Source organism: Phyllostomus hastatus, unplaced genomic scaffold, assembly GCF_019186645.2.
Source record: "Phyllostomus hastatus isolate PE091 unplaced genomic scaffold, TTU_PhHast_1.1 phas_scaffold_216, whole genome shotgun sequence".
Classification (NCBI taxonomy): Eukaryota; Metazoa; Chordata; class Mammalia; order Chiroptera; family Phyllostomidae; genus Phyllostomus; species Phyllostomus hastatus.
In genome coordinates, this window is record NW_025334018.1 from 21,051,149 (window position 1) to 21,065,852 (window position 14,704).

Sequence of the window (14,704 nt, forward strand, 5' to 3'; positions counted from 1 at the left end):
AATACACACGCTTGTATACAGATAGTAAATTAACACAGGAGTGCGAAGGGTTTCCTTCACTAGTTTTACACATCTCCATCCTTTCAGACGTTGGTTTCTTCAAACTGACAACTACTCCAGTTACACCATTTTTCTATCCATATATTAATATCGTTTTATTTGTTTTCAGACTAAGAATCATGTGCTTTTTTCCTGTCTGATGTTGGTTTCTCTGACTTTTTAAAAAGTATCTTTTACTCTGTCTTTTACATAGAGTTTATTTTTAAGAGTTATTTGAACAAAATATTTATGCTCTGCAGGAAAGATAATTATATACATTGTTTTCCTACACTGAACAGTGTCATGTATTAAATTACAAATGTTTAATGTACTTGTATCTATCTTCAAAAATACCTTTCATCTTTGAAGTGCTCAAAAACAGAATTTTTCTTTTGAATGTAAGGAATTTAACAGATGGTATGTGCTAATTTTGGCATAGATATATACATAATAAAATCACACGGACATCTTTTGAATGCACTTAAAATGAGATTTTAAAAGATTTAAAAAAGGTTTATATAATCATGAATTAGGAATTTTATTCTCTAGTTATGTTGTAGTGAAGAAAAAAAGTATGAGCCACACTATTTTATGCATTAATACAGAGGAGGGAAATTACCTGAAGATTAGAAAAATGGTTTCAAAGAGAAAAGATTGATTCTTGTAATTACCATCTGCTAAGGAACCTGTGAGTAATAATAATAGGGCATTTTTTAAAGAGAAAATGATAACAGTTTTGGAGAAGAGAGCAAATAAAAGAAATGTGTTCCAAAAGATTACATTTGCTAGATAATACTCATTTTTTTATACTAAGTTTAAAAGGCCAAGTCTACAGTGCATATCAATTATACTGAAACATTTTATGGAATCTACTATGACTTTTTACCTAGGTCAGATGCTTGCTTATTTTTAGCACGTTGATAATAAGGAAGACCTGACTTCTCCTTGGAGAGAATTCACTCTGCTCTCGGGCTAGAATAATACAGGTCACCTCCATTCTGTTCCTTTTTCACAGCCACGGTGAATTCAGAGTCTCTGAGACTCTCCTCGACTGGAGAGGTCATTGTCACAAGGGGCCAATCAGCATCTAGGACAGTCGCAGTGCGTTTATTTATTCATTCAACAAACATCTACTTCGAGCCTCCCTGTGCCCAGCACTGAGCTGTGTGCTGGACTAGAGCTGTGATGAAACCAAGCCCTTATTCTCATGGAGATCTCATTTTTGCTTCTAAAGAAGGGAAAACAGAGGGCTGTGGTCATCGAGGGCCTGGACTGCTAGTTTAGGTTGAGTTTTCGCAGACTGCAGGGCTGGGGCTTAGGGGATGCCCGCGGACACAAATTAAGCAGGGCAGTGTGACTCAAGGGGACCCAGCATCTCCGCTCATTTATTCCACTAGCGTCTGGGACAGGAGTGTCTGGGACAGGAGCCAGTCACTCTGCCTTCCTGGGCCTCCTCCGGCGTCAGTGAAATGGGGGGCTTCTCCGCTGCCACCGAGTCCTGACATAACTCCCCGTGTGCGGCCACTGTCTCTCACCCTCACTGCCGCCTGTACCGCGCGGGTGAGATTGGCCGCCTCTCCTCTCCCAGCACTGGTCCCAGCCTCCTGGCTGCCTCCAGGCTGATTTCCTGGAATCCACATGCGATCAGCTCCTCCTGGTGTCTGCCACTTACAACATAAAGGGCCAATCTTCTCGAACGACACCCAGGACCTTTGATACTTCGAGAGCCTCAATCTGCCTTCCTGTGTAACTTGGCTCTGACCCTACTGTCCCCTCTCCCAGCCCGCGCACAGCTGCCCGTCACACTGACACCCCCGAAGGGAGGCCCCAGTCTCCGCTTTGCATTGCATCGTCGCCCTCGTTCCCCACGGAAACTGGCCCCGCAAAGGCTGAGGTCCCGTCATGTTTTCTCTCCGAAAGCCTCCTTGTGAGCTCCGCTGTTTGGAACCGAAGACCCGCCTCACGTTCTGCACGCACGTCTTTGCGCGGTGGGGCCTGTTCCTGCGCCTTGGGTGGGGGTTGTTTGTACGCTACCAGCCCTGGCCTTGGGATCGAGGAGGTAAACGTGAGAGCCGTGGAACTCACATGGTGCTTTGAATGTTGGAGGTGGTCAGGAAATGTTCGCTAAACGTAACCCAAAGGGATCAGGGCATCACTATTAAAAAGCACACAAACGGGGAACGTGGACGGACCGCGCCTTCACAGGGCCAGCGTGCACCGAGGGTGCAGGCGCCAGAGCCGGGCTGAGCTCTGTGCCCCTCTGCTGCGGCCAGTGCACACCTTGTCAGGTACCGGCGGGTGCCCCCAGTTCACAGATGCGAAAGCCGAGACAGAAGGAGGCTGTTGCCTAAATTGTGCGAGGGTCAGCAAGCCGGGTGTGGGGGAGCACCCCCATTCCTACCCAGGGGCCCGAATCCAGGAAACACGCTCTCTGCACGGCTTCCCTCGGGGTCTCCGCCAGCTCTCCCCACAATGTCGCTACCGCGGCGGCCACTCCCACGCGGGAAGAGCATGTGTCGTTGCTCCGGTGCTGTGAACTCTTAGACACACTCGGTTTTCCTACGGGCCTCGTGCGTGTCACCCAAACAGGCGCTTGCCTCTTTCGCTCAGATGTTTGTCTGTCCCTCCCAGGGCTCATTTCATCCCAGGTTCGAGCCCTACTCCCACCTAACGAGAAAAGAGCGGTCGTCGAGTTGCTATTTAGACACAACCCCTAAATTATCTAATTTCCCAGTCACAACCTCGTGAGGCCTTTTTGCGTCCACGTTAAGACGCAGACTCTGGTCCAGAGGAGTGAACCGTCCGCCTGGCCGCTCAGTCCGGGCCGGCCACTGACCTGTGAAACCCTGAAGCGCGGCCGGCCCCCCTCCACCGGCTGCCTCGGGCACGTGTCGCCATCTGGCACCAGTTGGCGCTTTCCAGGAATGAGTAGCCCTGGGCTTCGGTGGACGTGCCAGCTGGAAGGACAGACGTGAGGGGCGCCATCTGCGCAAGGGACCCGCGTGGCGCCAGGGGTGGGGGCTGCGGGCACTTGCAAATCCCACTCTCGGAGACCTGGTCTCCCAAGGCCTCCGCTCTCCCCTGGGCGGGCTTTCCCGTGTTATTATTGTTGTTGTTATTATTGTCAGCCCTGTCTGAAGAACCCTTCCTTACACCTGGGCTGTAGTCCGCTGGCACTCACTTCTGCCTTCTCCACTGAATATGCCTTCTGGTGTGGGCAGTCGGGGGAGGTGCATTTTGGAGCTCCAGCCAGTGCACGTCTGTGGCCCCCTGTCTCTGAGGGCACAGATGGGGCCTGACACAGGCCTCTGTCATCCAGCTGTCACCCGGGGTGGCGGGGTTCCTCTCCTGTGCGTCCAAGGACCAGGTCCTGGGGAGAGTACGCACTGTCTCGGCACCTCCCTACTCCCGGGGCCTCGTCTAGGGAAGGACCCGACGCACGGGGTGTCTGCCGTGCGGAGGGCGTTAGTGATGCGGGTGCAGTATTTGGACAGAGGTGGAGCATGTTTAGACAGCTTTTGTAGAGAGGGTGAGATGGTACAGGCCCAAAAGTCCTCACTCGCGCTAAAAGCCCGTGATCCCCAGTTCAGACTCAGCCCCTGAGCTCACTGCCCTTTCAGCCTCTGCCGGAAACACGATCTTCCCCAACCAGTCTGGAATTTTCTGGTCAAGCACAGTACGGTTATCTGTCACATGGGCTCTCTGCGTCCCCCACAGAAAAGGTGTCCCGGCCCCCCGATCACGCTTCCTTTTCTTCGTCAGCCCCAGTCTCGGCCCACCCCTCTTCCCGTGGAGACCCTCCGTTCGGCGGCGCGGCCCCTCGGAGCACCCTGGGGGGGGATGGGGTGCTGGACGGGCGCTCCCCCTCAGGAATCGCTCCACGAGGCAGTTAGATCTCCACATTTTCTCGGTTGAATTCTGTTTTGTTAACAACAGGCCAAACAGTAAGTCCCCCAAGTTAAAAATCCTTGTTGACTCCTGCCAGAAATTGCTTCTACTGTGAGTTTCTGAAATTCTAATGGTTTCTTTGAAAACCATGAAAGGACACGAGAAACTCTCTCAAATCGCAGTGGTGATTACGAGGGAAGAGCAACCGACCTTATGTGGGGTGCACGTGTGAGGTTCAACGGCAAAGATCCGCCCTGTGTCTTTCGGCCCCAACAGGAGCCGCATCTTTACTGCTTTACCCTGAGAGGCCGGATCCCAGGCCCTGGGCGACCCGACGGTGGAGTCGGACCCAGTGGGCCGAGGCCGGTTTGCGGCCGGACTGGACCCAGCCTCAGGCTCGGGGTAGTCAGCGCTGTCACCACCAGCTTCCCCCTCGGGCCCCGGGGGTCCGTTCCTCCTACAGAATTAGACACTGACTTGTAAGCTCCGTCTTAGAAAGCGTTTTGTTCTTTAAACCGAATTACGGGCAGACACCTGTGGCGAGGGCCCTGTTCTTCAGTTGCTGGAAGTGATTGCTTGTACATCTTTTCTTCCAGCTGTAATTCCTTTTCCTTTAGAACAGATACCTGCCTTTTAAAGATATGGGCACTAATAGCAACTGAATGCTGCTTACGTGCCAGGGACCGTTTAAAGTGCTTTACCTGCCTGAATTCACACAACCTTACAGCCCCTCCTCGGCGGTGCTGTCCCCGCCCTGCAGCTGAGGGAGCGGAGGCCCAGGAGACGGCCTGGGACAGCCACCCGCACGTGAGACCGGACTGCGGCAGAGTCCGGCACGCCAGCCCCTTTCTTCATACCGGGGAGAGCAACGGGGGAGCCAGAAAGAAACCTAATGAGAACTTGGGGTAGGAGATTTTCAAAAGTTCCTCTCTCTCTATTACAGAGTTTCTAACAGATTCCTGTCCGTTTTTTATAAGCTTTTCCCATGAGAAAGACGGATGACCTATACCAAAATCTTTAGCTGGAAGGCCTCTGTGTTTCAATCATTTAGATCTCGGTTGCCATGATACAGGCACGTCTCGGTCATCCCCCGGTGGGCAAACACCCGGAATTCCGTAGGGCACATCCGGCTGCCTGCCGTGGAGAGAGTCTGATGAACTCACCCCGGTAGTCTAAATGAGGCCGCTGATTCCCAAGGATGGATCCGTCACAGTTTTTTGGAGAATATAGATATCACATCTTCTGCATACAGGAGATGATACTGACGGGCATTCTCTCCCACTGCCAAGGTCAAGTGAGTGGGTCTAAGGCAAGTGGTCCCCATTTCTTGAGGGCGTGCATGCACCGCTATCGGAAATGAGCATGCATTCCAAAGAGCACTTATTTTCATATATTTATGCATGATAGTATAATGAATTACTTCACCGTACGCAGTTTGTAAAACATACCTAAATGCATGATACGAAAATAAAATCAGAAGGGCAAACTCCTTTCTGGGGGATCCGGTGATGATTAAGGCCACATGAAAAGTTTACTTTAGACACGAAGGGGAGGTTGGTCTAAAGGAAAGATAAAACTCATCGACCATACACTAGGTTCGCATTAGAGATCGTTAGCCAGGTTATGTCATATTTATATAACTGGAAGGTCATAAAAACTAACACGCCCACAATATTTTCACCGTCTTACAAATGAGGAAACTGAGGCTTGGAGGAAGTGAGTTATGTGCTCCAGATTACCAAGGTAAATAAACAGGCCAAGTGAAAATTTATATTATCTGATAAGAGTGAAGAGCAGGTCTCCAATAGTTTGCCCTACCGTCGCATAAAATACGGCCTTGGTTGGCGAGTGTGCCTCATGTAACTAAAGTAGTTCTCTAAGGAAATCGAAACTCTGACTATTTTGTTTCAACGAGGCTTCCCTCCGCAGCCTCACGTCTCAGAGACTCCACAGGGGGTGGCCTGGATCGCGCGCGGGAGCGCAACAGAACTAAGACACAGCGACCCGTCGACCTTGGAGACGGATTTACCGTTCAATTGTTCGGTCGTCCCCGAGGCAGAGCGGCGCCTGTGATGGGGCATCCATCATCACGTACTTTACAAATAAAAGTGTCTCCACTGGCTGGAAACAGAGAGTTAAGGGAAATTTATGATCTTCGTTATTCGTCCTGCTCTACCCCATCCATTCACAGAAACCTCACTGACAGCCCGCCACGGACCAGGAAGCGCGCCAGGAATGATCTCCATTCATTTGCCGGGAGGCGCACAAGGAGCCACCGACAAATGTTTATTCCTTGGATGAATGAGCTGTCCCGACGGCGGCCGCCGACTGGAGTGTTTTGGGAGAGCGCTCGGGCGGGATCGCTGTGTTCCAGACTCCGACCAGCAGGAGGCAGTGTCTGAGGCCGTCCAGGCTTTGTGAAGGGGGACTTCTACTGGAAGACTGTTGGGGGGGCGGGGGCACCGGCTCATGGTGAGGACACCACATTTCCATGCCCCCACTCCCCACAGACCCCTCGTTTATCCTTTCCTGAAATTACCTTGACCTTCACTAGCTGTAGTTTCTCTTCCTTTCAGTGCATACCTCGTTGGTCTAACACCAGTTTTAGGAGAACGTATAGAAGCCAACTTCTTACAGCAAAGAGGGAGGCAATTATCCTCCTTTATATCAATTACCATAAATGAGTGTCTAATTACTGGAAGGAAAAACACCTCAGCATTAATTGCATCACAAGGAGCATTTCCGCCTTTGGCTTGTACCTTCCAAACTCCACCTGGCCGTGAGGAATCGCTCCATTCTGCAGTTGCCTGGGAGTGCGTCTCTCAGCTAGTTAATTCCTGAAGAAGCCGTACAAAGCTGGGGTGCCGATAACTAGGCACTTCACAGTTTAAATGCATTTGTTTCCCTTGTGGCCCCCAGGGGAGAATGGTACCACTCGGGTTTGGGGCAGGTTCTTGGGTCTTCCTGAGTCTCAGTCTGCAGAGTTCATATCTACCCCTCAGTTGCATGTAAGGATCACGGGAGATCATGTATGTGAACAAAGTGCATGAAACTGTCCTGGAAAATTGGAAGTGATTTTGTTAACCAATGCTGTGCATACCATTGTAATCTTTCCAACGTTTCCTCTTTCCCTCCCTGCCCGCCCAGGACCTCCTGTCCCAGGAAGGAACTGTGGAGAGATGGGGATGAGACGCTAGGCATGAGAAAGGAAAATACCACTTCCAACCTGACCTCTAGCTGTAGCCATGCTTTGCCTAACGATTAGGAAAAGTAGGTCCACCCTGCGAGCCGTAACGTGTGGTTTAATGTAACCTGTGGCATCACAGGATACACTGCTAGGTGCTTGGGCATCGCTTCGCACCGCCAGCACAATGCAGTCTCAGGCAGCAGCAGCAGCAGGAGGGCCTGCATTGCCAGCGCTGCCCTCCAGCGGGGGGCTTTCTAGTTCGAGGAGTTCCGGAAACAGGTGTCATTAGGCACGGCCCTCACCTGAGATGTCAACCACGGGTCCCAAGGTAACGTGTTAACCTCGTCGCGCCATTGTTTGCTCATTCGTGATGGAAGAAAGAGTCAAACCGGATGTTCTTGGAGTACACGGTTTTATTAGACTTCATTCTAACGAAGGAGCCAGTTCCTCGGTTTTTTCAAGAGAGGTCGCTTGAGAAACAGCCTGCACTGGACACATTTACTGAGAGGGAGCCTCTTGGGAGAGTTGTAATGCATTCTCCGCATAAACAGTCACAGTTGTGTCTCAACAAGCCAGTCGAGGCCACCCAGTGCTAGAGCCGTCTCCTTGGCTTGCGCCTGGCCTCGGTCCCTGCCACCCACCCCCACATGTGCCCACTCACGCGTCTGTCGTCTCTGGCCTCTCCTCCCGGTCCTGCGAGGCCTGGCCCCTCTAGGTTTCTGGAACCTGTCTGGGACTTTCCCTCCAGGCTCTGTCACTCCCCTGGACCTGCAGCGTGTACTGTCCTGCACTCGATTCAGTTCCAACCCTTCTCCCTCCGCGCGGTCCCAAAGGGAGACCTGTTAGGGAGCCGGTCAGCACCGGGTCATCATAGGGACCTGCCATCTACAGGTCCACGGCAGACTGCAATGAGTCACCCTGAAGAGGGGGTGGCAGTACCAAAGCCAAGTTCAGTAGCTGAGGGGAGAGAAAAACTGCATTTCGCAGCTCAGATGGCGCCCCAGCAGACGTCTCCCAAGCACATCCCTCAGGTTCCACGGAGCTGGCCAAGCCGTGGCGGAGACGGTGTCCCACCCACTTGGTCCCCGAGCCCCACGTCATCCCCAGGGCACGCCGCGCTGGCGAAGAGCCGGGCGGACAAGCGCTCAGATCCTGGCTCCTTCACACAGTTGCACTGTGTCCCCAGAAAGCTGTTCAGCTCTCTGAGTTACACTTCGATGATTAAAAAAATAAGGGCAATAACACCTCCTTGGAACTACATTAACACAATACTAATAGTACCTTCTAGGCTGGTTCTCGGGGTCAGAGATAATGTAGCCACAGGGTCCAGCCACACAAAGGAGACTTGAAACACACTCCCCTTTTTTATTACTGTTGTCATCATTGTCATTAATCTCGATTGGAGGTTGGTAGAAGCCGGTACCTGTTTATCATTGGAGTAGGGCAGAGAATGTTTTGAGGGGCTTGCTGGTGGCCCCCAGAAATAATGTCACATTCCCCGGTGGCAGGGTTGGTGCCCAATATTTGGTTATGGTGTTTGTGCCAATGTCCTCCTTTAGTCTCTCTAACACTGAGGAGTCTGTTAGGTTCTCTATTTTTTTTTTTCTTTTTCATCAAAAGACTTTGTGCGTTGCGACTGTGAAAGGAGGGGCGAGGATCAGCAGCCCAGCTACGCTGGCAGGGGCTGGAGCGCTCAGCAGACTCTCTCTCTACGCCATCTAGACAAGGGAAAGCCGGCCGCCTCCGTCTGGGGGTGTGCACTGCAGAAATCTCAGCCCGGTGTGCTTCCTACGGATGCTGAAGTTTATGTAAGAGGAAGTAAGCTAGCTCCGTGCCTCAGCAGGAAGATCACGTGAGTGGTGCCACGTGCACATAGAACGTGAGCCGGAACAGCAACTTCGTGAGCCGAGGTTTGCTAGGGAGGAATCTGGGGACACGCTCCCCTGGGGAGAAAGCGAAGAGCGTGTGAAGGTCTTGTGAAGACACCCCAGGGTCCAGACATAGAACCCCCCCAGGGCATCTTGGCTCCGACAGAGGTTCTCCGAGTTTCTTCTCCAGGCAGGTTGGCAACAGCAGAACAATGGCAGCCACCCCGAGCACACTGACTAGCCGCTGACCCCATTGTGACCACCCCCTCCTGCACTAAGGGTACCGGGAGCACACCCATTGTTGAGTACCACGTTCAGATCAGTGAAAACTTCCCGTGTGATTCACGTGTGTCGTGAGTACAACATTCTGAATCTGCAGTGCCTCGGATGGTGCTGTTTTGTGTGTGCCGGGGAGGGCTGTGACATGTCTCCTCCCTCTGAGTGTGTGCATGCCTGTGATTGCAGGGTGTGTGTGTGTGTGTGTGTGTGTGTGTAAAAGACAGATACTGTCTGTGTCTATAGCCATATAAAAAGATCTTTGAGTGTCGCAGGTTCGATTCCCAGTCAGGGCACATGCCTGGGTTGCAGGCCATGACCCCCAGCAACCGCACACTGGTGTTTCTCTCTCTCTCTCTCTCTCTTTCTCCCTCCCTTCCCTCTCTAAGAATAAATAAATAAAATCTTTAAAAAAATAAATAAATAAAAAATAAAAGATCTGTGCATACAGGCCAGGCGCCCAGCTCCGTAAGGTGACTGTGACGTTGGCGATGAAATGCCTGCATGGAGCACGGTGTTCGAACGGACAGGGTCTCTGTCCCGCTTGTGTGCTGAAGGGTGGCTCATCATCTGTTTGTACTGCACACCCAGGTGACGTGCCATCCTGTCTCCGGACAGGGTGACCGACGGGAGCGAAGGGGGCAGCCCCGGGGGACGCCGCGCCCGGGGGACGCCCGCTCGGGCCCCCGGACGGGCCCCAGGCTGCCGCGGAGAACGCCGGGTCAGGCGGCTCGCAGGGCCTTCACTGCAGCTCCTGGGCAGCAGCCAGCCGCCGCCGCCGCCGCCGCCGCCGTAAGTGATACGCCCGCCACGGGGGGAGGGCTGTGGAACTCGAAGGCCAGAGACACTTTTCCTTCAGTGGAACATTCCTTTTCACCTGCTCCTCTGTTCAACCTGATAAGGCCTTGAATGCACTCGTCTCGAGAGTCCCTTGCGCACCCTGACCTTTCCGTGCCCGAGTGGAGCGGTGCAAAGCAAACTGCCAACCTTGTGCTCAGAGTGAGGGGCCGCGCCGGAAGCCCCCTGTGGTTTCATTTCAGATCGCCGTGTGACACTGACGTACTTAGTGACCGGCAACCTCTTTGTCAGCAGTCGGCATAAACCAAATGTAAGGAGAGTTAATTCTGTCCATTAACTTCATGATTTTTATTTTTTAATCCCCATTTGAGGGTGTGTTTCTATTGCTTCGAGAGAGAGAGGCAGGGGGAGGGAATGAGAGCGAGAAACAGGAGTCGGTTGCCCCGACCGACTGGGGTTCGAACCCACAACCTAGGGATGGCCCCGACCAGGGACGGAACCTACAACTATTAGTGTGCGGGCTGACGCTGCGGCCGACTGAGCCACCCGGCCAGGGCTCCGTTAACCTAATGCTTGTTCAACATCAAGTGCGGTGGTGGGTTAGGACAAGACCACCGGACTTCAGTGGCTGGACGTGTCAGCTTCGTGGCCGCAGGCATTTAACTAGAGACACCCCGGCACTCTGCACCCGGGCCTCAGCGTCTCCGCTCTGTCCCAGCGCCCAGCCATGGGGCCACAGCGAGGGGACACTGGCTGCTAACCCGTGACTCCTGGGGAGTAGAAGCCGTCTGCCCACCCACCCTGCTCAGAGGTGCGCCGGGGAGGAGGAGCTCGCCCGGGAAGGGGCTGCTGTCAGGCCCGCCCCGTCAGCTGGGCCGTGTGTCCCCATCTGGACCGCATCTCCCTGTTGTCACCAGTGGGAAGCCACGGGAAGTGACGGCCCGGGTGACATTCTTGCTGTAGGCTGGGAGACGGGCGCAGCCTTGGGGGAGAACCTGAGCTGTTACTCAGCGCCCGGCTGCGCCCCGGGCCTGGCCTTGGGGGTCTGGGCAGGTCGCTCTGCCTCTAGGAGTCGCAGTTTCTAAGAGTTCCTGGAGGCAGGGATGTTAGCAACGGCCTCTCTGCGCGAGAACCTTTGCAGGCCGAGCGAGACGGCGCAGGCAATGCGCTTAGTGTTACTCGTACCACCCACTGAGCGCTTCGGAAGCAGTGCCATCGTTACTGTGCGAACAGTCGCCGCACTCGTGTTTACTCCCCCACTCAGCCCCGCGAACGCAGGTCAGCGTCAGGAACGTTCTGGAACCCAAGCCATTTCTAGACACGGCGGGTGGGGGAGGTGGCTTCTTCCCAACAGTGGGAACCCCTGAGCCAGGGGTGGCCCGGACTTGACCCCCTGGAAGTGAAGCCATCCCCGGAGGGCAGTCAGGAGGCAGGAGGGGAGCTGGCGCCCCGGGGGGGCCTGCTGTGTCTCGGGGCTGGCGCCCTGTGTCTTCCACGCCTCGTTTTCTGGTACGTGGGTGTCACAGTTTCTTTTATACGCCCATGTTCACAGTCTAGCACGTAGTTTCTGTTGTTTCCGCAGGGCCAGGCGGAGAGAAGAGACTTGGCCGGGGTCACCCGCGTAGGGTGTGGCCCGGGCGGTGCGTGGGCGCCCCGTCTGCAAGGCCCAGGCTGCTCCCGCCCCGCGGCCCCGGCCGCGGCTTCCCCTGCCGTGCTCAGGCCCCACCCGGTCTCGGCTGACTGCAAGTCGCCCCTCACTCAGTTTCCCAGTTAAAGTCTCCTCATACCCCGTTCCTAGCGTGCACAGCCATTTAAACTGTCTCTGATGTCTCTGAGTTGAGACTTGGAGACTTTCTCCTCAAAACCCGGTCCTTTGGGCCCCATTTTGCCACTGAAGTTCATCACCCTCGTCTGTGGGTCCTGGGCCGATACGTGACGGAAGAGCCATCCCCGTTTCCCATTCCCGTCTTAAGTGCCGAGGTCTTGGGAGCCCGTGCTGGGGAGCAGCGCCTCTGCTTTCCAGCATCTTCCTGGCATGTTCCTGAGCGCTGCGTTTGCTCTTCCCCCGAAGGAGAGGCCACACTCCCTCTCAGCGCCTTCCCAGTGAGTCATTCCCGGGGAGCTCGGGGCACAGCCTGCCAACACCCACCCCCCCCCTCCACCCAACCGCTAGTCGGTGTGCTAATGCCTTCTCCCGTCCCCTGCTCCCTAGCGGGTCCTTCCTCATGCACGCCGGCCGTTTGTGGCCGTGGCCGCCACCCCCGGGACAAGCTCCGGGACTTGTCTTCAGGAGGTGGTCGGAGAGCCGGCCTGCGGAGGAGTTCTTACAGGGGATCCGACCGGGTCCGAGGGCATGCCAGGGTTCTGGGCTGTCCCCACTCGTGGTGCCACGTTTCTCCCTAGAGACGCCTCCCAAATGCACTATGAGGCATTTTGGCTCTTAAGATTGGACGTGAAGGGACGGGAACGCCCGCTCGGGAACTCGGGAGGGCGGACGTGGGTTCTCTGAAGGCGCGGCCTTGCTCTCTGGCTCGCCCCCTACCTCGGGGCAGTACTTCCCACGAGGCCGTGCGACTGGGGTCTGTGTGGCCAGCTCCCAGCTGACCTCCTTGGCTGTGCGCTGCCCTGGAGGCGGACCCGAGCCACTCAGGGATCTCTCCCGGACAGAGGGAGCGGCGGGTCCGCGGTGCGGCAAGTGGCCTGGGAGGAGTGGACCTGGAGGCAGGTGCCCCAGCTCCTGCTCCCTTACCCCTCTCATCACGGGCCCTTCTGCTGCCCGCCTGTCTCCTCAGAAAACTCTTCGTTATCTTTCAGCAAAGTTGCCTAAACCATGGCCTCAAAAGCCCTTATGAAAAGGGGACGGGCAGCAGTCAATGACTCTAGGAGTGACTTTGAGTAAGTAGGACAGTCTCTCTGCTCCTTTTCTGTGGGTCACGGAGCAGGGGGCCAGCCTTCATTTCTCCGGGACTCACGCAAACCACCCTCATCTTTCTTCCCATGGAAACCACGTAAGACCATCTGTGACTCTGAAGAGGAACTTGCAAATGCGCCGGGGCCCGTGGAGACTCTCAGCCAGCGACCCTCCGCACGTGGGGAGGCAGCGGGCACCCCTCAGCCCAGAGGAGCCCCGCCACCGAAAAACACAGACTCCGCTCCCCGCACTTGCCGGGCTCAGCCTCCGTGTTTGGCTGAGAAGACGACCGAGGGGGGAGATGTATAATTCAGCAACGGTCTCAGCGTTCTCCGTGCCACCCCAGCTCGGACTGCACAGGACGCGGTTTCCTGCCCGAGACCACCTGATCCCACCGAGCCTCGTCTGCCCGTTCCTTCCCCACCTGTGATGTAACGAACCTCCTGCTCAAACATGTCCTCCTCCTGCACCGGGCCACGGTGCACAGAGTCACTGCACCTGTCCGTCTTCAGAGCCCTCCCCCGCACGGTCCCTCCTCGAACGCTGCGTTGTGGTGAGTTAGAGGTGCGTTATGGGGAGGGGGGGGGCACGTCTGCAGGCTCACGGCTCATGTGCAGCCCTGCCCAGCCCCGGGTAAACGCACATGCACAGACCACGTAAAATCAGGTGATGTCACTCATTTTACACACACACGCACATATATCCACGCATGTGCCCGTACGTGGGTCCCTGCCTGTGCGTGAATGCACACATAATTTGTTGCTAACCATGTAAAAAGGCCGGCAGATGGGTGCCTAGAGGTGCAGACCCAAATTTAGAGGCAGATGCGAACACCCTAGTAATGACAGGAGAGGAGATTTTTTTACAATGAAGCAATCGATAAGCCTAATACTATATACACATCCCCCGTCCTCAGCCCCCCCCCCCGCCCCCCACTAGGCATGGCCGTGTGCATTTGCGTCCTTAATACATGCTGGTAGAATGCTAGGTAACACACTCGCAGGCTGAAGACACAAATCCCGAGATATCGGCATCATGGCCCCCGTGGCCCACGGACGCGGCGCCCACGGCGGGCACGGCAGGAGGGCCCGGGAACTAGCCCCGGCTCACTCACACAGGTATCTCTTCCCTGCGGGCCACCAGCGGGGCAGCGGCGGGGCCATTGGTGGTCACCCGGGCCACCCCGGGCTGGCAGGCGGTCCCAGGCGCACTCCGGGGAGCTCCCCGGAGGCTGGGGAAGGCGAGGGTCGGGGCCGCGGGGCCGCGGGGCCGCGGCGCGCACCCCCGCACCCGGTCCCGGACCCGAGCCCCGAGCTGCCCGCAGGATCTGCATTACGCCAAGGCGCCGGGCCAACCTACCTCGACAAAATAGAAGCAGGGCAGGAGGGTGACGCTGTCCTTGATCACTTTGCCCTTCGGCCGCTCCTTCGCCGACATCCCGCCGCCAGCCAGGGTCCGCGTCCTGCCCGGGCGAGGTGAGCGGAGCGCAGCCCAGCGCAGCCCAGCGAGCTGCCTCCTCCGGCCGCCTGCGCCCGCGCGCGCGCTGATGTCACATTCCCGCGGGCTCCGCGTGCAGCGCCCCCGCCGTCCGCTCCTGTCCCCGCCCCTCGGTGCGCCGCCCGCCGTCCTCTCCCTCCCAGCTCCGCTCGTGCGCCCCGGTTTCCCGGGGAGACCTGCCGCTGCCCCTCCAAACTGTTGCTGCAACGAAGGGTCTCTGCCCCTCCCCTCCCTCCTTCT

General features: G+C 55.7%; 1 protein-coding gene across 1 annotated transcript in view; it reads right to left on the reverse strand.

The window, feature by feature from the left end:
* Positions 1-14,481, reverse strand: part of PLPPR4 (phospholipid phosphatase related 4) — a 33,829-nt gene extending 19,348 nt beyond the window's left edge. The window contains exon 1 of the mRNA XM_045861635.1: positions 14,327-14,481. Within this exon, the coding sequence (XP_045717591.1) occupies positions 14,327-14,404 (78 nt within the window). The 5' untranslated portion in view covers positions 14,405-14,481. The remainder of the gene's footprint in view (positions 1-14,326) is intronic.
* Positions 14,482-14,704: the final 223 nt, after the last annotated feature.